Source organism: Petaurus breviceps, unplaced genomic scaffold, assembly GCF_028583685.1.
Source record: "Petaurus breviceps papuanus isolate PSGF00001 unplaced genomic scaffold, PetGlider_PUasm1.0 551, whole genome shotgun sequence".
NCBI lineage: Eukaryota > Metazoa > Chordata > Mammalia > Diprotodontia > Petauridae > Petaurus > Petaurus breviceps.
In genome coordinates, this window is record NW_027186372.1 from 41,922,642 (window position 1) to 41,946,721 (window position 24,080).

A 24,080-nucleotide genomic window follows, 5' to 3' on the forward strand; every position below is an offset into this window, starting at 1 on the left:
TGTCAAGTTCCTGATTGGTGAGTGAGGCTTTGGCTGGAAGAGGGGAAACTAACTCAGAGCCAGTCAAGGGGGAAGAAAAGAAAGAAAAAAAAGGCCATTTCTCACAATAACAACACTCTCCAAAGACAGAGTGAGGGCAGCTCAGAATTATTTGGTGGAGTTGGGGCTGAGGCAACTCCCAAAAAGTCTGTGGGGACCAGGGAGCCTCATGTAGCTTGGAACAGGGGTGGTGTCTGGGAAAGAAGTGCAAAGCCACGGAGTGAGTGTCAATGAACAGGACTGAAATGACTGTAGGAGTGAGGAAGTCAAAGAAACCAGAGAAAGACTGTGACCGAAAATGCCTGTATTTCCAAACTGAAAACTTGATTTCCTTGAGTTGCTTATATATGTTAGGAGATTCTCCCAGTGCTAAGATATGTCAGGCTCTGAGAAACTACCATCTTGAAAGTCTCAGGAAGAAGATCAAGGTTGAGAGAAAATTTTTTTCCTCTCTTAAATCTCAGCGTGGCCAGAAATACAGATGAAGACAGAACAAAAGCGTTACCTGGCTACCACTGCCTCAGCCATTCAAAGACCTACGTTGGGACAGGACTATCATTCTCAATCAATATTTGTCTATTTACTGCTGTTTCATCATTCATTTCTTTCTACAAGCAGAAACATCTTGGGTACTCTCCTTTAGAGTCTAGCTTAGAGTTCTTTGACACACAGGCGGAAGAGGAAGCAGGAGTGTGTGGACTGACCCGAGGTCAGTCAGTTCTAGCAACTCTGGAGGTTCCCTCTTCTTCTGCCCCTCATGCTTTCTGGTTGCTATTTAGCAACAAAGACTGCAGTAGACTAGAAAAGAGGAGTAAAAAAAATAAACTTTCCTGGCAATGAAATCACAAGAGGGTGAGAAGCTATTTTTATCTTATGTCCTCTCTGAGCTATTGAAAATTGCCTCGGGTGGTGGCTTAATCTCAGCACTGGGGAGCTGTGGGGAACTGACCGAGATTTTCACTTCTACCTAGAGTCCCCCAACCCTTCCCCTCAGGGCAACAATCCCTTCATTTATATTTATAAGCAAGTAAGCTTCTTATATGAGTTGACTTGCTACAGAGGCATGGAAGAGTGGGACATCCCAGTGTGGAGTTTAGCACTGAAATAAAATTTAGAACAAAAATTAATGTGGCACTTATTTATTGATTTCAAAACTGTTATCATGCTGTACTGTAAGTAAGCATAAATGATGAGAGCTGGGAGGTCCTACCTTCTTGATTTATTGTCCAGTGTAGTGCAGTGGTATCTGGAGTCAGAGGACCCTGGGTTCAAAGTCTAGCTCACACAACCTGTGACCTTTTTTTTTTTTTTTTGCTTTTTGGAGGGCAATTGGGGTTAAGTGACTTGCCCAAAGTCACACGGCTAGTAATTGTGTCAAGTGTCTGAGGCTGGATTTGAACTCAGGTCCTCCTAACTCCAGGGCAGGTTCTCTGTTCAACTTTGCCACTCAGCCACCCCTTCAACCTGTGATCTTTACCTTGGGCAAGTTCATTAATACCTAAGAGCCTAGGTTTCCTCATCTGTAAAATAAATGGTTTGGGCTAGATGACCTCCCAGGTTCCTTTCAACTCTCAGTTCTAATCCTATAAGCCTATGAATGATAGTGTCAGGCTAGTTTTTGTACACACAGGCTCCAGGGCAGTAGGTCTTTCCCTGATATAGTCTTCCCTACCATCAGTAAGCTATCTCTCATAGGAAATATTAAAAAAGAAAGCTAAAACAAATTCAGCAGAGTGCAAAGGTAGAGGGAAGGTGTGTGTGTGAGTGTGTGTGTGCTCAAATCTTTTTAAAGGACTGCTCTCTGATTCGATACCTTCACATTTTCTTTCCTAACACAACTAAGCCAAACAACAGAATGCCAGGCTTCTCGTTCTAAAAGATGAGAAAGTCCCTTGTTTTGATCTCTGATTCAGTACCACCTGAAGGATCTCATTGTATGGATACTGCTTTTATATAAAGAATTTTATGAAGTGCCTACTGTGATAGGCCCAGGTATCCTAAAGGTCTTGAAAGATGCTCCCTTAGGATTCCTTTAATCATTAAGAGAAGAAAAAGAAGAATTCCCACATGCTGGTTAGAGACTAGGACTAAGATCACAGGAACATAGATTTAAAGGTAGAAGGGGCTTTGGAGGTCATTTAGTCCAATTCCCTCATTTTGCAGATGAGGAAAATGAAGCCCAAGATGATGTGTCCCAACTATACATGTAACCTGATTTGTCTTCAAAGAGAAAAATAAAGCCTCAGCACGCCACCCCAAAAATGTGAAGATCCTGGTAAAGCCAAACTAAATCACAGCACGAGAAAGGCTGTTGGCTTTTTAAACAAAATTTCCTACTGAGACTTTGAAAGGACCAGGTGACAAAGGAGACCTCAGACTTCATCAAGTTTTATGTAGATTTCTCCAGGCAATTAATTCTCCAGAGGTTTAATCGGAGAGAAGTCAAATTAAGTCTTCGAAGGAGCCAGGAGAGTTCCAAAAACAGAAACAATTTTTACTTGAATCAAGTCTTGTTTATCCACTAAATTCCCGAGGCTATTCTGCAACAGCTCACTGGCCAGTAAGATGTGAGGGGACGTTTGGCTTTGGCAGGCCCTTCAGGAATTTGGCAGGCCAACCAGTTAGGTCACTAGAAATGACTTGAGAATGCCTCTCTGTGTGTGTTTGGGGTGTGGGGGTGGGGGATAAGAAGGGCTGGGAGAAAAAGGATGATTACTGTTGTTTGTGGGGCAGTCAGTTCTTGGAGTGGTGACTGGGATAGAATCACTAAAAGCCTGTGTCTCTGAGCACGGGGGTTCTTTCCCTTGCCAATTCATTCATTTGACATTCAACTCAACAAGCATTTATGTCAAAAGCTATTCTAGGAGACAGAGAGACAAAACAGTCCTTACCCTCAAGGAGTTTACATTTTATTGAGAGGAAACAAGGTGTATACATATAACTAAACACAAGCTACATTGTAAAAACAAAGTCATTTTGGAGTGTGAGGAAAGAGGGCATAATTCAGATATTCCTTCAGAAAAAAATATCTTTGGCTCCCTACTGAATTCAGCAATGATCTGGTCAAATCATGTCCTTTTAAAAGAGAAGGCAAGCAAAGCTCCAAAAGATGACACAACTGGTCCAAGATTATATACTTAGCTAGTAATGAGTCCAAGACTAGAACCTGGGGATATACTGATAGCCAATCCCATGATGATCTGAGGGGGGTGGGGCAGTGTGCAATATCATGTTATGAAATCATACTCTTCGGGTAAAAAAAGATCTATCTTATCTTGTGGTCTGTACATATGGCAAATTGTTAACCTCTCTAGGCCTCAGTTTCCTCATCTGAGGAAGAATGAGGAGGCTAGACTATTTGGCCTCTAAACTCCTTTCCAATTCTAACTGGTATCTAAAAGGGAGGGCCAGGAGCTTGATGACAATTCTTAAGAAATTGTAGAAATATGTAATATAATTATGTTTTAAAATTTTTTAATTAACAAAAATTTTATTTTCTCTTCCTCCCACCACCATACCCCCACTGGGAAAAAAGAAGAAAAATCAAACAAACCCTTGTAACAGATATGCATAATAAAACAAAACAAATGCCTGCATAAGCCATACCTAAAAACATGTCACATTTTTCAGCATATTCTATTAGTCACCTGGTTTGTCACTGCATCAAATCAGGTATCTCAGGTCTTTCAAAGTTGTTTCTCTATATAACACAACACTGTTATTACAAAGACTGTTCTAGTTTTTCTTACTTTTCTCTGCATGCATCATCATTTCATGCAAGTCTTCTCAGATTTCTCTGAAATCATCCCTCTTATTTATTACAGCACAATGGTATTCCAGCACATCCACACACCATCATTTGTTCAGCCATTTCCCAAATGATGGACAGTTTCTTATCTTCTAATTTTTTGCTATTACAAAAAGAGCTGTTTATAACAGCTATATATATATATACATAATCTATATGAATCATATACATAAACTATATGAACTATATCATAAAATTATTTTCATCTTCATAGCAAGCAAGCAAGCACAAAGACACAACCTGGAGTGTGGAGGTACACTGGCATCACTTCTTCCACTTGGAGAAAGGGTTAGGGGTAGCTAGGTGGTGAGTGAACAGAGTACCAGCCCTGGAGTCAGGAGAACCTGAGTTCAAATCTGACCTCAGACACTTCACACTTACTAGCTGTGTGACTTTGGGCAAGTCACTTAACCCCAATTGCCCTGCCTTCCTCCTCTAAAAAGAAAAAAAAAAGGGTTTAGTGGGCACAGAGAGGGAACGTCTAAGCTGGTCAGCACTGGCATTAGGATTAAGGGATTTTCACCTGCTTTTGGTACCAAGCTTTGGGTCATCTTCCATTTTATCTCAGTTATCAGCAATGAATTCTTGTTTGTTTCTTAATGTTTCAGAGACCGAGTTATGAGATGTTTGCTTTAAAAAGGAGATTTTGAAATCATAAAGCAACTCTCCATCTCCCTTATCCTTTATCAAACCTCTACCCATTTCCTGCCCACCACATGTCAGACTCATTCCCACTTCCATGTATTTGCTCCAACTGCAGGTCCTATCCTATCTGGGCTGCGCTCTGATTCAACTCAGATCCACCAAACCCTAGATCACCTCATCCACAGCCACTCAGGTTTCTAAGCATTCAGAACCAGAAGACACTTGAGATATCCTCTAGTCTCTAACCCCTCATCTGGGAGAGGAAACTGAAGACTGAAGAAGTATCCACAAAGGCACTCAGGTTTCCTAAGGCCAAATAGGTAGCGAGTCTCACGGAACCAAAATATCCCAGTCAACAAGGATCTCTGGTTTCTCTGAATTCTCGAACATTCACACTTTGCACCATCCTACTTAGTACTTAAGGCTGCTTGTACTGATTTTCACCGGTTTCATGCAAATATACCTTGTCTTTCCATCAATACTGTCAGCTCTTTGAAAGCAATCACCATGCCATATAATAATAAGGACAATAATGGCAGCCAATATATAGCACTTATTATGTGCCAGGCATGGTACGAAGAATATAATGATAATAATAACGATGATAAAAAGGATGGAGATAACATTTCCATAGCGCTTACTACGTGCCTGGCACCGTGTTAAGCATTGTACAATTATAATAATAACGATGGTGACAATGATGATAGAAGCTAACATTTCTATAGTATGTACCATGTGACAGACATTGTGCTAAGCATTTTGCAATAATAATAATTTTAATTACAATTGTAATCATTTTAATAATAATGATGATGAAAGCAACTAACATTTCTATAGCCCTTACAATGTGCCAGGCACTCTGCTAAGTGCTTTTTTTCATCATCCCATTGATTATTTTTCATATGATTTAATTGATTAATTTTATTAATCAATTAAATTATTAATAATGAATTTAAATTATTTAGCATTATTATCCCATATACCCCATTTAATCCTCACAACATCCCTGGGAGATAGGTGCTATTATTATCCCCACCGGGGCAAACAAAAGTAAAGTGCCTTGCTCAGGGTTATGCTGTTAGTTAAGAGCTTGAGGTCAGAGCTGAATTCAGTTTTTCCTAACTTTAGGCTCAGTGCCCCTACCCACTGTACCACCTAGCTGCTCCCATATATCTCTGGTCTCCTCTGGAGAAGAAAAATAAATTATAACAAAAGCTCATATTTATTCCATGTTTTAAGCTTTGCAAAATACTTTACATGTATTATCTCATTTTGTTACTCTCAACAACCCTGAGGTAAGTGGTATGGTGAAACCCATTTTAAAGATGAAAAAACTGAGTTTCAGAGAAGCTAACTAACTTGCCTCAGGTCACGCTGCTAGCTGGAATTGCACCCAGACCTTCTGTGACATAGCCTATTCTGGGCATACAACAGGAGTGCAGTGATGACTAGATGACTTCAATTTCAGATCAATACTTGACTCTACAATATCTTTAAATTCTCCAAATGGCATCTGGATTGTTATTCACCTACCAATACTTCTAAGGAGCTTGTTGAGCCTCTGACAGCACCTTTCTAGCAAAGCCCTCAATTGAAACCCATCTTTACCTTTCACACTTAATTTAGTGCTAAGACAATCCAAGCCACAGGAACAAGATCACCTTCAGGATATTAGAAAGGCTTCCTGCTGTCGTGGAAAAAGCCATTCCCCCATGTGCCTGAGGTACCTAAGCCCTGATGGAGGGCAAATGAGATTTTTCTTTTATAATCCCTGGGTGTCCACTGGTGCCCAACTGGTCTCCCCAGGCCCTGCAGTGACCTTCTTTCTCTGGTGGAAGAAGGCAAAAGGAAAGAGATGTAGAGATCCCATTTTCCATAAAATCCTCTTCTACTTCTTTTCATGATCAATTAACTTTACTGTCTCTCTTGTAGAGAAAACAGTCAAGCAGGTTAGGAGTTCTTTTGAACTTTCTTTATTTGAATGGCTGACTACATTTTGGAGGTATTAATGTGAAGGTAATACAGGGTAAAAGAGAGAACTAGTCTTGGAGTCCGAAGACCTCAGTTCAAGTCCCAGAACTAATACTTAACTAAACCCTAGGCAAATCACTTACATTGTCTGACCCTCAGTTTCCTCATCTGAAAAGATGAGGTAATCATATTTTGCTTAGTATACTGAGTTATCATAAAGAAAGTGCTTTAGGGGCGGCCAGGTAGCACAGCGAGTAAGAGCACCAGCTCCAGTGTTGAGAAGACCTAGAGATTGAATCCTGGGCTCAGACACTTCGCACCACACCCAGAAACACCTGGCCATGTAACCTTGAGCAAGTTACTTAACCCCAATTGCTTAGGGGCGGCCAGGTGGCTCAGCAAGTAAGAGTGTCGGCTCCAGTGTCGGGATGACCTGGACCAAATCCGGGCTCAGATACTCAGCACCACACCCAGAAATAACTGGCCATGTAACCTTGAGCAAGTTACTTAACCCCGATTGCTTTAAAACAAAAAAAGTGCTTTGTAAAATGTGTTGTGCTATATAAATGTGAGCTATTTGGTTAATTTTATTTCTGTTAATAGAACATTTAAACAGGAATAATGAGAGTAGCTAACATAAGTCTCTAGAACAAGAGTTGAAACCAAGAGGTCAAGAGGGACAGTTACATCTATATACAAAAATTTCCATGCAGTTTCACGTAAAATATACAAATGAAAATGAGTATACATGAACACAGTATCCAAAATAATATGTTGTATATGTTGCTTATGCCTTACTAAGTTACACTTCTCAGAAGGCTTTATTTCTCCCAAGTGCTAATGTATTGCCTCCTCAGTAAGTCACAGTTAGAGAAGAGTGAGGACAAATGAGGGATAGATACTTGTGCTGGTCTCATCACCATTCAGAATGAAATACTGTATCCCTCACTGGGAGCTGGGCTTCATAATTACCAATGGAAGAAGTTGTGATATTACCCTTATGTGAGAGTAACTGAGATCAAAGCTTAGACTTCCATGCTGGTCTTGAGACTTGAAAGAGAACAATGACTGGGATTATCATTCCTTTGGCATCCAGATCTCAAGATTTTACTTGATTTAATTTAGTGAATATATAAGCCCAACAAAGGCAGAGAGAGTTTTTCTTTGGTCTTTGTAGTCCTGGCACCAAAAAGAGTACCTTGCCCCAAAATGGTGCCTAATAAATGCTTGTTAGATTGGATTGTACTGGATTTGGATGCTATCAGATTAGGGAGAAATAAATTCTTCCAAGTCCTTCTCAGTCTCTGACAAAGCAAACAAATGGTGCTCACTCTCAGCTATGCCCTTCACCAGGTAATAATTACAGTGGGTAACACATTGCATACTTTGTCTCATCTGAGACAGACACACACACCCCTGTGAGACAGAAAGGACAGATATTATCACCCTCATTTCATAGATGAGGCAACTGAGGTTGAAATAGGTTGCTATTGTCGTAGAGCTGGTATCAGAAACAAGATCTGAACCCAGGTTTCCTGACTCTGAAGGTCAGAGTTGGATACACTTGTGACAAGCAGGTCTTGACATTTTGTGTTAGGTAGGTAAGAATGGTTTGCCCACTGAAGCCTGGTGGGGATATCCCTTCCCCGGCTAGCATGCAGCAATGGAGACTCCTATGTGGTTAGAACAGTGTGGTCTAAGGAAAAATGGAGCTGGAAAACACAAAGAAAGCCAAACCACTCCCCTCCACCCCCTTGTGTTTTATGAAATGCAAGCTGCATGGAGTAACACACCAAACCCAGAATTCCCTTCCCATTCATCCACAATAAAAACCTTCAGAAATGTTTTAAAACCTCTGTCCCTGTCCTCCACCAAGCTAGTAATGCTTCCTCTTTGTACACACTGTACTCAACAGAGCACTCAGAGGGCTCGCTGCTGTCTGCGACCACAGGCAAAGATTAAAGTCTATTAGTTGGTATTGACTGGACCAAATCAGGATATTAGGCAAAATGGCTGGGGAATTCAACTTCTAACTGAGCAATAAAACACTATCAATGGCTAGGCACAAAGGATTAAACAAAAGAAAGAAAACAAGAGAAATGCCTCAGAGCCACTTGTGTACCATGCAGGGCTAGAAGAACCAAGTGTGAAGAACATACCCGAGAGGCGCTCTCACACTCACACACACACACACACACACACACACACACACACACACAATCCTGAGTTACTTACAAAAATTCTGGCTGTGGAGAAATGACAGAGCCTCACTGTCTAGGGGTGGATGAGGCTGAATCGAAGGAACTCCATTCTACCCATTAGTCAAGGAATATCTGTACATGATTTGCCATGTTAAAATCTTCTCAAGCTAAGAATGAAGATGCTTCATTGACAGAAACTAGAGGGAGGACCCAGAGTTGCTACAAAATAAAATTCTGATTTTTTTGTCTCTTGGAATTAATTTGGATTAAGTGATAAATGCATTTGCATCATGATGGTCCCTCTGAGTGCATCTCTTAGTCACTTTTCCCCTAACAATCACCATCCCTCACAGTGCTTCCCACGAGGTGGATGTTTTGAGGTGAATTTTATGCATTACAGACCCATCACCATGCTATGGATTTATATTTCTCCTCCCTCATTCATTTCCCCAGGACACCTTATGTTCTGTGAGTAGAATTCTCTGAAGCAACTTAGCATTATTGTGTCTGAACTTCGCTACGTTCTCACCAAGGTTAGGGGAGTAGAGTGAATTCAAGTTTTCCCTAGCCTGTCATCTGAGAGTACATTTGCTCTACTCCTGGGGACATGATTTGTGGAGTGGTCCACAGGGGAAGGCTGAGAAAATGTGGGGTGAGGCCCACAAAGGGGGTGGGAAGAGTGTTCTGGCCCAAGTTGCATGGAGCTGTGTGGTCTCCATGGGACATCTGAGCCAGTCCTGACACTGGCTGCCTTCTCTGTGGGCACACAAACTCCCTAGGACCTGAGCAGGGAGGCATTTCCTCTTTGATAGCCAAGCCACTGGTGTGAGACCTCAGGTATCTTGAGGCCTGAGGAGGTGGAGGGTAAAATGACCACTTGAGGTTCCTTCTTCGGGACTGGACACAGGATGGCTCTGAAATTTCCTAATGTGGCAATTTAGGGGTGGGGTTGACAAGACAGGAAGATGAAACAACATGAAGCAAGGGGGATATACTTGGTTACAGCCATAGAACTGCTGCACTCACTGCAGTCTCATAACACTAGAAAGAAATCATCTTCTTTGCCCAGAAGCCCGGGCTGATTGTAGCCATCCTTAGAGGCTTCTCTGCAGGACTCCTGTTCGTGCAAGACTAGTAAATAAAACATCATTGGTGGCAAGAAGCAGCATGTTGAGAATACAAATGCAAGCTTTAAGAATCGAAAATGATGGTGGTAAAGGCCACCAGGCTGCTCCAAGACAAAATTTTAAGTTGTTTCATGAGACAAGCAACCCCAACACAGATAAGTCTGGCGGGGCAGGGTGGCAGAGTAAGAGACTGGGGGGATATCAATTGGTGAGCACCATACTTACAGTGAACTGGGCCTCGTGGGTTTCATCACTTCCAGCTCAGGATCACTTGAGTTCACACTGGGCTGCAGAGGGCTGTTGGAGTTGAGGATACTGTTGGCATTTGAAGAGACAACAGATTCCATACTGGAGTTGATGAGGCTGTTTCTTTGTTCTTCTGCAAGGATGGTACAAACTCACAGTTAGTTTACTGTGTTAAGACAAACCATTTTAGAATACACAAAAAATGAGCGGCAGGATCTGAGGGGGCTCTGCCGGTTCTTCTCATACAATCTAAAAACTGAATATACTTAGTTAAATGTTAGAGATAAGGGAGAAAAGGTAAAAAAAGAAATGAAACTGTGTGAATCTAAGCAAATCCTCTGAGAGAGAGAGAGAGACAGAGACAGAGAGACAGAGAGAGAGAGAGAGAGAGAGAGAGAGAGAGAGAGAGAGTGTGTGTGTGTGTGTGTGTGTGTGTGTGTGTGTGTGTGTGTAACTCCTCTGGCAGTTCCGTGAAGGAAACCAGATTTGAACCTCAGGTCTTTCCAACCCCGAGACCACTACTCTATTCACAATTTCACCTACCTTTCTAGTCCAGCTGTTCTGCCCTGCTCAGGTAACATGTAGAGTACTGTTCCCTTCTATGTGCATTATACCTGCAATGGTTACCTGCTTTACCTATCCCCTTGGGCACCTGTTGCCTGAAGTTTAATTATATCTCACCACTGGGCATCCAATTCCTTCCCCCCAGCACTCCTCCCTTCCAAATTCTCTCTACATCTCTACATTTAATTTTGACTCATAATAACTTGGAAAAGTAAACTGCCATTTGCTACAGAGGTATCTGAATGTATTAAATGAGCTGGAGTCCTGAGAAGTCTACCGGTCTGTAAAAGGGACCTCCAGGGAAAATGCCTGAGTTTATAGACTTCAATACAGCTTATGGAGGACTTCACTGTTTTTGTCGGGGCCTACGATTTCATCAACTAACTCTCTTCTAGCCTAGACTGAGAGGATTAACTGAGGCACAGAGACATGAAGTAGCTTCCACAAAGTCACACAGTCACAGGTGTCACTGACTGCTAGGACAGCTCCCTTTCCATTAGGCCATGCTCATCTAGATTTTCTTTGTATCTTCTGAAAACTGAGAAAATAATTTAAAAACATGATTGCCCGAGAGTGAGACACGATCAGGCACGATGGCATAAACCTCTACTTCTTGCTACTAGGCAGGCTGAAGCTAAGACTGATGGATCCCTTGAGCTCAGGAGTTCTAAGGGCAGCTTCAATAGGGAGGCCCAGTTTTAAAAAATGAGAGACAGAGAGAGGCACAGAAACAGATGGATAGAGACACGGTGAATCACTCTTCACTTGGAAAATTCAGATTCATTTAACTTTCTGGTAATGATCTTATTAGTCAGGAAAATGCCTTACACCAAATCCGGCCTAGCAGAGTATTATTTCTCATGGAACAGTTTTGTTAATCCTTCAGAGAGTCCTGTTCTATCCCTAAAATCATATGCAAGGGCACAATGTCATTTAGAAAGGAAGCAATGAAGTCAATAGCTGCTTCTATCGTAGACTCACGCCCATGTTTTTTGAACTTCGTTATTTTTCAATGAAAGTGGGAAAGATTCCAGGATGAGTATGCTAAGACACTTACAGAAGTCATGTCCATTTAAAAAAAAATTCCTGAAAAAAATAACTTTACTAATTATTACTAATAATAATAATCATATTTTACATAGCACCCTGAAGTCTGTGAAGGATTTTATGTTACCTTATTTAAGATTCACAACACTGGACCACATCTCACTGGCCAGATTGGCTAAGATAACAAAACAGGAAAATGATAAATGCTGGAGAGGATGTGGAAAAATTGGAACACTAATGCATTGTTGATGGAGTTGTGAACTGATCCAACCATTCTGGAGAGCAATCTGGAACTATGCCCAAAGGGCTATAAATAAGTGCATACCCTTTGACCCAGCAATAGCACTCCTAGGGTTATATCCCAAAGAGTTTAGAGAAGTGGGAGAAGGACCCATATGTACAAAAATATTTATAGCAGCTTTTTTTTTTTTTTTTGTCTTTTGGAGAGCAATTGGGGTTAAGTAACTTGCCCAAGGTTACATGGCTAGTTTTTTTGTGTGGGTGTTAAGTGTCTGAGACTGGAACCGAACTCGGGTCTCCTGACTCCAGGGCCAGTGCTTTACTCACTGCGGGACCTAGCCACCCCTATAGCAGCTATTTTTGTGGTGGCAAAGAATTAGAAATCAAGGGGATGCCCATCAATTGGGGAATGGCTGAACACGTTGTTGTATATGAATGTAATGGATTACTGCTGTGCTATAAGAAATGAGGAGCAGACGGACTTCATTATAACCTAGAGAGACTTATATAAATGGATGCTGAGTGAGGAGAGCAGAATCAGGAGAAATCTGTACACAATCACAGACACAACATATGTGTGACTACTAACTTCAATAGACTGGGCTCCTTTCAGCAACGTAAGGTTATAAGACAACTACAAAAGACTCATGATGGAGATAACCACATCCAGAGAAAGAGCTGCAGAGTCTGAATGTAGATTGAAACAAACTACTTTGGGGGTGGCTAGGTGGTGCAGTGAGTAGAGCACTGGCCCTGAAGTCAGGAGGACCTGAGTTCAAATCTAGCTTCAGACGCTTAACACTTACTAGCCGTGTGACCTTGGGTGAGTCACTTAACCCCAGTTGCCCTCCAAAAAGAAAAAAAAAGAAACAAACTACTTGCTCTGTTTCTTTTTCTTGGTTTTGTTTCCTCTTTCCCACTAAGCATTCCATTGGTTATAATCTTTCTTTACAACCCGACTAATGATTAGTGTTAAGATATCTGTAGATCCTATATTTGAATGCATATCACCATGATTGGGAGGAGAGGGAGGGGGAGAAAATTTGAAACTCAAGGGACTGTGGAACTGAATGTTGTAAACTAAAAGTAAATAAATAAATTAATTTAAAATTAAAAAAAGAAAGAAAGAAAAGATTCACAACATTGGGAGGTACTTCTTATGCCTCTTTTATAGGTTTCCCCTTGTTGTGGCAGTTTGTCCTTCTCAAAAGAAGATCAGGATGTCAGGAAAAGGATGCCATAATTTGCAAGTGAATTGGATTTAAGTGAGGCAGAGCTGCTCAAAGTCATCAGCTTCACTTTCTCCTCCAGAGCCATCTGGGTCCAGTGGTAATATAGATCAGGAGGACTGGAGATGGCCCTGATGCACCAGGGCCTTTTTCAGCTAAGGTCTTTCAGAGTTCTCACTTTGTCTGAGGCTATTTGATGATCACCCATTTGGTGATGAAGGCTAGTTAAGAAAAGAGCCAAAGAATGGTTTCTTTTACCTTAAAACAAAAACAAAAAACAAAGCAAAACGAAACCCCACAATCTGGGAGGGAAAAACCCTGAGGATTTCTGGACAAAACAGAAACAATTACTATTTACCTTCACTAGGAGCCATCAAGGTCCAAACAATGACCACTAAGTGGGGCTTGGGCTGGGACCTATTGTTGGCCAATCAATGAAAGCCAGAGTGAATTGGGTTTAAGGCAAGATCTTTAAGAAAGAAATCTAGCCAGTAAACCCCAAGATATCTTGCTAGGTGTCAGCCAGCAGAATTTACATTTCTTTGGGTGGAGCTGCAGGTAAGGGTATGATACCGAATATGGATAGAGAAAGAGGAAGGAGGAAAGGTAAAGAGAGGGGAAGAGAGAGGAGGGAAGTGGAGAGGAAAGGAGAGGAGGGAGGGGGAGGGAAGGGAAGGGAAGGGAAGGGAAGAAGGAAGGACTTTTGCTGCCCCACTGCAAGTGGCCAGATGAGTCTTCCACAGGCAGCTCAGACTACTCTCAGGTTGTTTGTCCTTTCTTGAAGTAGACGATGATATCATGAGGGTAATTCCATGACTCAAAAGTGAATTGGATTTAAATGGGGGAGGGCTGTGCAAAACTCAGTAGCCTCACTTTCTCCTTAGGAGTCATCTGGGTCCAAAGGCAAGATATAGATCGGGATGACTGGAAATGGCCCCAGGTTTTCTATACTCCGAATCTAAAGCCATATTACCTCTGCCCTCACTTCACAGTGAAATATCACTGTAGTATTTTCTACTACCAAAGGAGAGAGGGATCTTTCTCCACGCCCCCCTCCTTAGGATCTGGACAAAACCCCAGAAAAAGCCCCTTAAGAACCACAGGACTACCAACTAATTCAATTCACCAAACATTAAACATACACTAGGTACAAGGATGGATACAAATACAAAAATGAAGCAGACCTTTTCCTAAAGAAGCTTATAAGAAGGTCAAAAAGTTTATGTTTGGGAAAACCCAACGTTTTTACCCTAGAGGTTTAATCAACCCTTACATTAAGTAAAATCCTGAAATTTAGAAATATGCAGCAAGCACTCATTTAGGAGTCTAAGTACCAGAAAGGAGAATCAATAACGGAATAGAAACCACAAAAGTTATGTTAAGTCAAGATGTGGGAGGAGTAATGGGGGTCATTTATAATACAATATGGGATGTTGCTACTGTAGAGGGCAAACAACTCTAAAGTTATATAATTAGGGGTTCATAGAGAGAATGAATGTGCCACTTATCAGTATGAATCAGTCTGAGTAAAATTTTCCTTTTGCATGAACTGGTCAAACTGATGCAATAAAATACCCCTAAAGAAGCAGAACTAGGTCTAAAAAAAGATAAACTGAGTATGAAGTTGGCATTTTGTTGGAGGAGAACAAAGACATTTTGGGCTTCTTATTAGGGTAGTGGTAGGAGGGAAAATATCAGTTTTATTAACTATAGTTCGAGGAGTTTTAAAAATCTCCTCCCTAAGGCCATGTTCTCCTCCTCCCACAAAGTGCCAATTACCCTCAGCAGTTTCGATTCTCTCTCTCCTGAGGCAGGAAGTGTCATAGGCCATACCCAGTAAAAGGTCCCCACCTCCCTTCACAGGCCATCTCTCTTCACCCACAGAAGCTATTCAACAGTGGAACCCCCTCTCACCACACCATAACAAGGCCTCCTTCCTTTCTCCCCCCTTTTAGTCCTTCTACCCTCCTCCTCTCTTCACCCATTCCCCTGTAGGTGCTTCTCTGACACCACAGGGATTACTTTCTCCTATTGCTATTCCATGATTTGATACTGGCACATCACACATTTCTCTCTAACCCCCCTCCTCCCCTCTCCCCTTTCATGTACCTCCCCTGTCTTAATGTAGTCCCACCAAAACAAAACAAACCCAACAAACAAAAAAACCCCACAAAGATTTACCCGTAGGCAGGGTATTGCTAGGCTCTGTTCATAATGCCCTATGCCTGACTCTTTACTGTTACCACTACCAGATTTCTACCTTCACTCTTGTCTCTGTGTGTATGTACATTTAAGAAGTTTCTTACTGGTCCCTCTGCTTTCACTGTCCTTGGTTGTTGCATTTATTCACTCCTACATTTCCTTTGTTTGGAGTGTCTGAGAAGCAAACAATCTCTTCCGTTCTGATTTTCTTTCTAAAAATGTTTTAAATGGACTTTCTTAGTGAATATTCAATTTTTCAAAAACATGTATGCCTAAGCTAAAACTTCAAGGTAGGTCACCCTGGGATTCATACGGCTTTCCAGTGCTCTTTAGAATACATTATTCCATTCTTTCCACCTTTTTCTAGTGGATTCTTGTGTTTTTCAAATGTCCTTTTCCTTGTATTTGAAGGTCTTTCTCTTGATGGTTTGTTGTTTTTAAAATGATTAATTTAATCACTATATTTCTTGGAGTTTGCAGCCTTAGGTTTTTTTCTGGAGATGATCTGTGAGTTCTTTCCCTTAGAATTCCACCAGAATTCCATTTTGTATGATCAGAATTTCTGAGCAGATCTATTATTTCCTTCATTATGGTGTTATGGGTTTTTGTCCTATTGTATTCTTCTGGGACACCTATGGTCCTTAGGTTGTTTCTGAGCATTCTGTCTTCAAGATCTATATATTTTTGCTTGCATAGTGAGCATATTTCTTTCCAATGTTAGTTGTTTTTTTTTGGGGGGGGGGGGGCTTCTCTTCTTTGATGTATAAGCATTCTCAATCTCTTTTGTTCCTTTGGTAAAGCTTAGTATTACAAATTCAAGTTCTATTTCACCCATTATTTTTGCTATGCAAGACATAAATCCAGCTTACATAACTCACACTTCTCAAACCTGGAAAGACTTACATGAAGTGATGCAAAGCTAAGTGAGTTAGCTCTTCTCATCAAAACAATGATCCAAGAAAATTCCAGAAGACACAAGATAGAAAATGCTATTCCACATCCAGACAAAGAACTGATGGAGTCTCAATACAGATTGAAGCATACTAGTTTCACTTTTCTTTCATGTTTTTTTTCCTTTTGTTCTGTTTCTTCTTTCACAACATGACTAATATGAACACATATTTTACGATTGCACATATATAACCTATATCAAATTGCCTACTGTTTCAGAGTTGGCGTAGAGGAGGGAGAAAATTTGGAACTCAAAATTTTATAAAAAAATTAATGTTAAAAATTGTCTTTACATGTAGTTAGAAAAAATGCTATAAAAATAAAACATAATTCACATTTCTCTTTTGAACCACTCAATAATCATGGATTATGGTTCTATGTTCTTAAATTCCACAAGGAATCTTATCAAGTACTGGATCATTTTTACTTTATGAGGTAGGTGAGAGGGGGTAGTATTTATTCATAGATGCTTTAACTCACTTACTAGATCTGATATCCATATTCCTTCTGTTGTTACTATTTTCCCTGCTGATTTATCTGCTTATGTTTGAGGATTTTTCTTACTGAGATGTTTGGTAATTTCTGTCTTTCCTTCCTCCCCCCTCATTTTCTCCTATTCACTTTCTGACTCTATCCTCTGTGACTGTAGTTTCTTTGGGGGCTGATCTCTTCCCACACCACAATTCAATAGCCCAGGTGTCTGCACTGTTACTTCTGAGTGGTCAGGGTAGGCCCCAGTTGGATACAATGCTCTTTCCCTCAGGCTTTGTGGAGTGCTGCACAATTCCCACATCTCTGACTTGCTGGTGCTATGGGGTGTCTGCCCTGGCATCAGGTCAGAGCTTTGCAGTACTGATGCAATGGGGTTGTGGTCCCTGGCAGGTTTTTGCTTCTGAAGGCTGTGGCCACACTGGCTGTCTGGTACAACCCAAGTCATCTTCCATCTCTTGATTTCTCTGGCTTTCTTCAAGTCTCAACTCAAATCCCATCTTCTGCAAGAAGCCTTTCCTGGTCTTCCTTAATTAATTACATCTAATCTACCTTTTTAGTATACAATAATCTTTATTTTGTCTCCCCCATTAGACTTGAAAGTAGGGCCTGTCTTTTCTTTATATACACTGCCTGACATGTGACAGATACTTAATAAATAATCAATTACTAATACTGGCTTATTAATGAGTTTTCCTAGAACAAATTATATAAAAATATAATTTACATACAACTTTTTGGAAACATGTGTGATATTGATATAAAAGTTGCAGAAAGGAAGACTTAATTGGCAGCATAAGATACATCTGAAAGAAATCAAATAGGGAAAAGGATAAGTTATGGCCCTGTGATTTCATTGGTGAGGAACTCCTAGACGAAGAAATTATCTCTACCACTGCAAAACAGTTCATCACTGTCTCTGAAATCTGTACTCTTCAGAGAAATGCCTAAGACAATGAGAGAGGTTAAGTGGTCTGCTCTAAGTCACATAATCAGTATCTAGGCTGACTCTCTTATCCATTCTGCCACCCTGCTTCTCAGCGAAAAGAAAGAAAAATGAGCACACAGACTACCCCTCTCAGGGTTAGGAAAATCAGAACAAAACAGGTATTGCTCAGAATCCCAGCAGAGCTTAAAAGTCTGTGGTTTCATGTCTGCTTAGTTTTAATAATTTAAAAAAGAATTGCTTAGCTTTTTTTTTTTGCTGTTCTATAAGTCAAACTACAAACATGAAGCATAATACAATGTACCTAGAACGGAAGGAGATCTGTGTACAAGAAGAAGACAGCAAAGAATTCATGGCAAGAGTTTATTGTTTTCCAGCCAATGAAATAATGGCCAACCCTCACTCTATGTATGGTGAATGACTTGCAAACCTCCCAGAAAACTGGGAGTAGAAAGAGCCTGCTAAAAATGACTTGGAATTTAAGAGACTTAGCTTCAGAATTACTAAGGGAAAGATTTGAAGTGAGGTGGTCCTGAATGTTGTATATTTTGGGTTGGTATTGGGTGGAGGTCTGAGTTCATCCATGAGATACATTCCCCATTTGCAAACTCCTATCAGATAGCTCCTATACAAAGACCTCAAACAGTCTTAAAGAGTGGTCTGAGGGTACTGGGAGATTGAATGATTTACCTCTAATCACACAGCTAGTAGGAGCAGGAATTCCAACCCAGGTTTTCTGACTCCAGGGCCAACTTTCTATCCACTACACCACTGTCTTTTGTCTTATGCATAATACACTCTTACTATTTACTGAACTAAACAAATGCTAAAAAATACTAAAATTCTTATTGGAGTACAATTGGGGAGGCAGTGAATTTACTACAACATCCAGGGAGAGAAGAAAAGTGATGCCAAATCAAGCATTTTGATAGTTAGGTCAAACCACCCCAGGGAGAAAACAAACAAATAAACAAAAAAACTCAATAGGTCAGACATAATAATTTCTAAAACAAGAAAAATCAGGTGAAAAAACTTATTGAGGAAAGTTGCTGATATAAAGCAGCAAAATCCTGGTCAGGAAGGCAAATCTGCATGTACACACAGGTAAAGGACCGGAAACAGATTTAGAAACCATCAAAAAATGTTAACCTGACCTCCCCATATCCTTCACCTCCCTCCCCCTCAAAAAAACCCCCTAAAACAAAACCCAAACAACAAAAACCCTACCCTTGCTATTGGGTTCACAGTACCATGCCAGACTTGTTAAGACTACTGATGACTCATTCTAACTCTGACACTGGCTGGCATCAGGCTGTGTGGGAAGGGTTGGGTGAAAAGCTAGTAACTAGAGGAAAAAAAAATTTTGGGCTAATGGTTTTTTTTTTTTTTAAGCAATTGGGGTTAAATAACTTGCTCAAGGTTATACGGCCAGGTGTTTCTGGATGGGTGCTAAGTGTCTGAGCCCGGATTCAATCCCCAGGTCATCCCGACACTGGGGCCGGTGCTCTTACTTGCTGTGCTACCTGGCCACCCCGGCTCCTGGGTATTATAAAAACATTTTAACTGAAGGGTGAACTGATGAGATCACAGAGAGGACTAAAGGGTGTTAAAGCAGCAGAAGATCAACAAGGAAGTACAGTCCTAGATCCATCATGGAGGCAGATGCCTGCCTCTTCCCAACATCTCTCTCCCTTCATGTCACCTGCAGTAAACACAAACCCAGAAATAGGAAAATAAGAGAAAAAAGAAAAAGTCAGAGCCAACTCCCTGAAAAGGGTATGCTCATCACCTCACCACGCTGGGAGGGACCCAGGCTCTTCACGGCTACCCCAGTGGCTGTAAGCTTTAGCAATTCCTACTAGCATGGAGAGGTTTTGATTACTGACACAGTGACAGGCTGCACGTCTGTTACCTGAGAAGGAATTCCCCTGAGCTGGGTGATGCTCATCACCAGAAGAGTGGTCAAAAGGTGATGAATTTGTCCTGCCTCATTACACAGCATTACATGGTGTTACATTTATTTCCATGCCGCTCCAGTACAGCCAAACTGGCCTTCATAATGTTCCTCACACATAACCCTTCCCATCTCCAGTCTCAGTGCATTAGCACTGCCTGCCTCCCACTGCTGGAATGCAGTCCCCTCCCATGTGGATCTGTCAGTCTCTTTAGCTTTAGCCAAGGTTCAGCCAGTGAACACCCCCATTCTACATAAAGCCTTTTCCAATCCCTCCAAGCCCTGCGCCCCCTGCTCCCCCTCTGCCCCAGCTGCTAGTTCCTTCTCCTCTGAATCATCTTTTATCTATTCTATATCTACTATACATGTACATTTTGTCCCTCCTTGTAAACATCCTGACCGCAGAGAATCTTTTCCTTTCTGCTTCTATATTCCTAGCACCTAGCTCAGTGTCGGGCACACAGGAGATCGTTAATAAATGTCTGCTGATTATTTGATTCCAGTAGCTCCTAAATCTGTCCACTAAGGCACACAGAGGAGCAGTAATCTACTTTGGAGAAGGAATATGGGGAAGGAGGGAGAGGAACAAAACATAGCAAAACCACAACCCACAGCTTTCTGAAGTACTTTGGGACGTCTGTAAGGATACTCCATGTATATGTGACATGGCCAGTTAGTGTGACACCTTGGATATGTGCTCTGCTAGCTCAGAACGTCAACTTCCAGGAGGCAGGGCCGTTCTGCATGGTGTCCTAGTCAGGTAAATCTCCAGAACCAACTTTAGGGAGCTAGTAAGAGCTCCTCACACATTCCTGGCACCCACTGAAGAGTAGCAAAAGGACTGAAATAAGATACAGGCACAGGTTATCAAAATAATTCTAATTTGATGCTTATAAACTATGCTCTGCAAAGGTCATTTTTCAGCAACCCTAGCTATAAGAAGAAAAAAAAATTACAATAGACATAGCACATAATGGATAGAGAGCCTGGAGCCAGGAAGAGCTGAATTCATGTCTCATCTCTGACACACATACTAGCTGTGTGACCCCTGGACAAGTCACAGCCTCACAGAGCTCTGGGAAGTTCTCCAAGTCTGTAAGTTACAGTAATGTACTGCCCTGAATTTGTAGAGGGAATTTCCTCACTCTGGAGTTCCCTATACTAATGAAATCACAAGCCTGGTTCCTATCTGTATCCCTATCTCTAATAATAATGAGTATATTAATATCAATAAAGATTTATTTATAGTGCTTTAAGGTTTGCAAACTGCTTTACATATATTATTTCATTTGATCCACAAAACAGTCCTGTGATGGAGGTGCTATTAATATTCCCATTTTACAGATGAGGACACTGAGGACTGTTCAGAGTTTGCATAGCTCACAGGTAAGTGAAGTGAGATCTGAATTCACCTCTTCTTGCCTCCAGTCCAGTGCTCTACCCACTATGACACTTTGAAGTGTTTACAACAAGGACAATCAATGGATCTGCCTTGTAACCCACGAATTAATAAAGGGGGCAAAAGGCAGTATGTGCATCTTTCTGAAACTGCCTCATCCCATGTGCCTCCACCCACTTTCTGACAAGGGTATTCTTCACATAAAACAGAAGTGGAAAAAAACATGCATCCACAAGCAATTCACTGCTACTAAATGAAGACAAATATAGAATAATTTTGGTGACACTGTATTCGTTCAGGTGGTTGCCATGGGAATCCAGGAGCTCCCTAATTTTCCATACTTGCCAAGTGTCTCCCACTCCCTCTAATGGTCTCCCCCTTCAAATACTACAGGAGATTTCTCTCTCAAATAGAGCTAGGGAAAGAAGTTACATGCACAGCCAAGCCAAATCCAAATGTCTTGACAGGTCTGTACATGTCTGAATGAATGCTTGAACAGTGATTGAAGACTAGAAAGAAATAAGATTTTCAGCATCACTTGAAGGTGGAGGGGGAGGAAAAGGGCCTGATAGATTTTAATGTAGATTTCTGATTCAGGATCGATTTTCACAGTGACAGCTGGGCTCAATCCAGAAAGTCTGAGACAATAAACCAAAAGCCAATGATCTTTATTAGCCATCTCACAGAGCAACGTCAAATCTGAAAGGAAAGTGGCAGCAAGTAGCTTGTATAGATAGCAAGGCAGGCAGCAGAAAAACAGAAGCAAACACCCAGAGGCTCTCATGAACCCCGGTGGGGAGAGGTGTGCTTTTTCTCTCTTGTTAAGTTTTGCAATGAGGCCTGTAATATATCATCCCAACAAGATGTGATGATAACAACACAGTAGTTTAATGAATTTTGCAATAAAAAAAAATGATGAATGCACAACAATCTCTAAGTTTACCCTTTCTGGGAAACACCCAAGTGCATGGGAAGCTTGGCATCAAAAAGCTGGGAAACTCTTACTTTCTGGCCTTTTGCTTATTGCAAACAGCACCTGCCCACATTACAATCAGTACTAAGGTGGATCTGCATTCATGCTTGCCCATTCTGGGTTTACTATGGGTGGCAGAATCATGGAATCAGGAGATAAAGAGAAGGGCCTTAGTGATTATCTAATCTATGGCTTCACCTTTATTCATTCATTCATTCATTCATTCATTCCTTGGTCTCATGGACTTCTAATGACAGTCTGGTGAAACCTATGAATGAATTCTCTATAATATTTTTTTTAATTCTTAACTGAAAGAAACGATAGATTTCAATTAGTGAAAATAAATATGTTCATGGTTTTCTCATCCAAGTTAACTGACTCCCTAATTTAATGTAACCTATTCATTTTATTGATGAGAAAACTGAATTTAGGAAAAGTGACTTGCCTGAGGCCTCAGAAATAGCAAGATGCAAAACTCATATTAAAATTTGGGCCCTGTGGCAGCTAGGTGGTTCAGTGAATAGAGCACCGACCCTGGAGTCAGGAGGACCAGAGTTCAGATCTGATCTCACACACTTGATACACTAATTAGTTGTGTAACCTTGGGCAAGTTACTTAACCCCAATTGCCTTCCCTTTCCCCCTCCAAAAAAAAAAAAAAAAAAAGAAAGAAAAATTGGGCCCTCTGACTCCATATTGAGGTTTCTTTACACCATATTATGCTGCTTCTGATCTTTTGACAAAAGCAGACTTAGGATGCAGTTTGGCCTGTTTATAGACCGATATCTTTACTTAGTAGAAAATTAAATCAATCAGTCAAGACTTTCTCTGATTTTCTTCAGTGACTTGACTGATTTTCCTATCTCTCCTCAATATGCCCATAATGTTATTTTTCTTAGCAGAGAGAAAGAATTCAGTGAAAAATGTTTCCATTAGAGAATGAGGCAAATTACTCAGTGACTTGGGATAGAGCTGACAAGAATGGGACCCACAGCATCCTGATTGCTGAGTATAATGTTTAGGGAAAGCTACAGATTAGACAATAATCTCCTCTGCTTCTCCTCATCTGGAGGCTCAGACTGAAAACATCATTCCATCTGTTTTGAGATCATAAAAGAGGAAAACAGCCTTGGGAGCATCAAATTTTAAAGGTGTGTGTGAGTGTGAGAATGTGTGTACACACACGCATCCATGTATGCAAGGAACACAGAACAGATAAAAAATACCACAGAGAAAACATAATTCAACTCTCATTTGTTTTACAAGTGAGGAAACTGAGGACCAAAGAAGTAAAATGACTTGTTCATGGGGATATGGAGGTTCTCTACCAGTGCTCTGTGTAGGGACTTGTGCTGCCTCCATGGGGGTATGTGTGAGCACGTGTGCTTCAGCAGTGAATACCAGATCTAGGAAGGAGCTGGGAGTTAGGAACATTGTGATGGCACTGCTCTATTCCAGAAGCAGGCATTCCGCTCAGTCAGACTGTGTCTCCACTTTAGCTTGTAGAAGCTGGGTCAGATCATTTTTCCTCTGGGTATGTAAAGTGTCTAAAGAAAAGAGCTGAGGCTTCTTCACTGTCACTGTTTGAGAACCTACAGAGATTTCTGTTACCTATCAAAACAAATAAATGTTCAGCTTGGCCTTCAAGGCCTACTACAAACTGAAACTAAACTTTCCCCTTTCGTATTAGTAACTTCACTTCTCATTACAGGCAGTTCATACTTTTAGTCTACTCCCTTCTGTTCTATCTTCTAGACCTCTCCTGGCTTGATCTTACTAAAACAAAGCTCTGTACCCCACTAAAAAACCTTCTCAAGCTCCCTGTTACCTGTATAAAGCATAATGTCCAGATTCCTTGGCTCTCTACAATCAATAATCCATAAACCTTTATTAAGCATCTACTAAGTGTCAGGCCTTGTGCTAAGAACTGAGAATACAAAAAAAGGCAAAAGTCAGTTCCTGCCTTCAGTTTATAATCAAATGTAAATACACACACACACACACACACACACACACACACACACACACACACACACACACACACACACAC

At 41.0% G+C, this 24,080-nt stretch overlaps 1 protein-coding gene across 1 annotated transcript in view; it reads right to left on the reverse strand.

Moving 5' to 3' along the window:
* Positions 1-24,080, reverse strand: part of ARHGAP26 (Rho GTPase activating protein 26) — a 517,847-nt gene that overhangs the window by 78,737 nt on the left and 415,030 nt on the right. Inside the window, exon 18 of the mRNA XM_069102296.1 lies at positions 10,017-10,170. Coding sequence (XP_068958397.1) covers positions 10,017-10,170 — 154 coding nt within the window. The remainder of the gene's footprint in view (positions 1-10,016; positions 10,171-24,080) is intronic.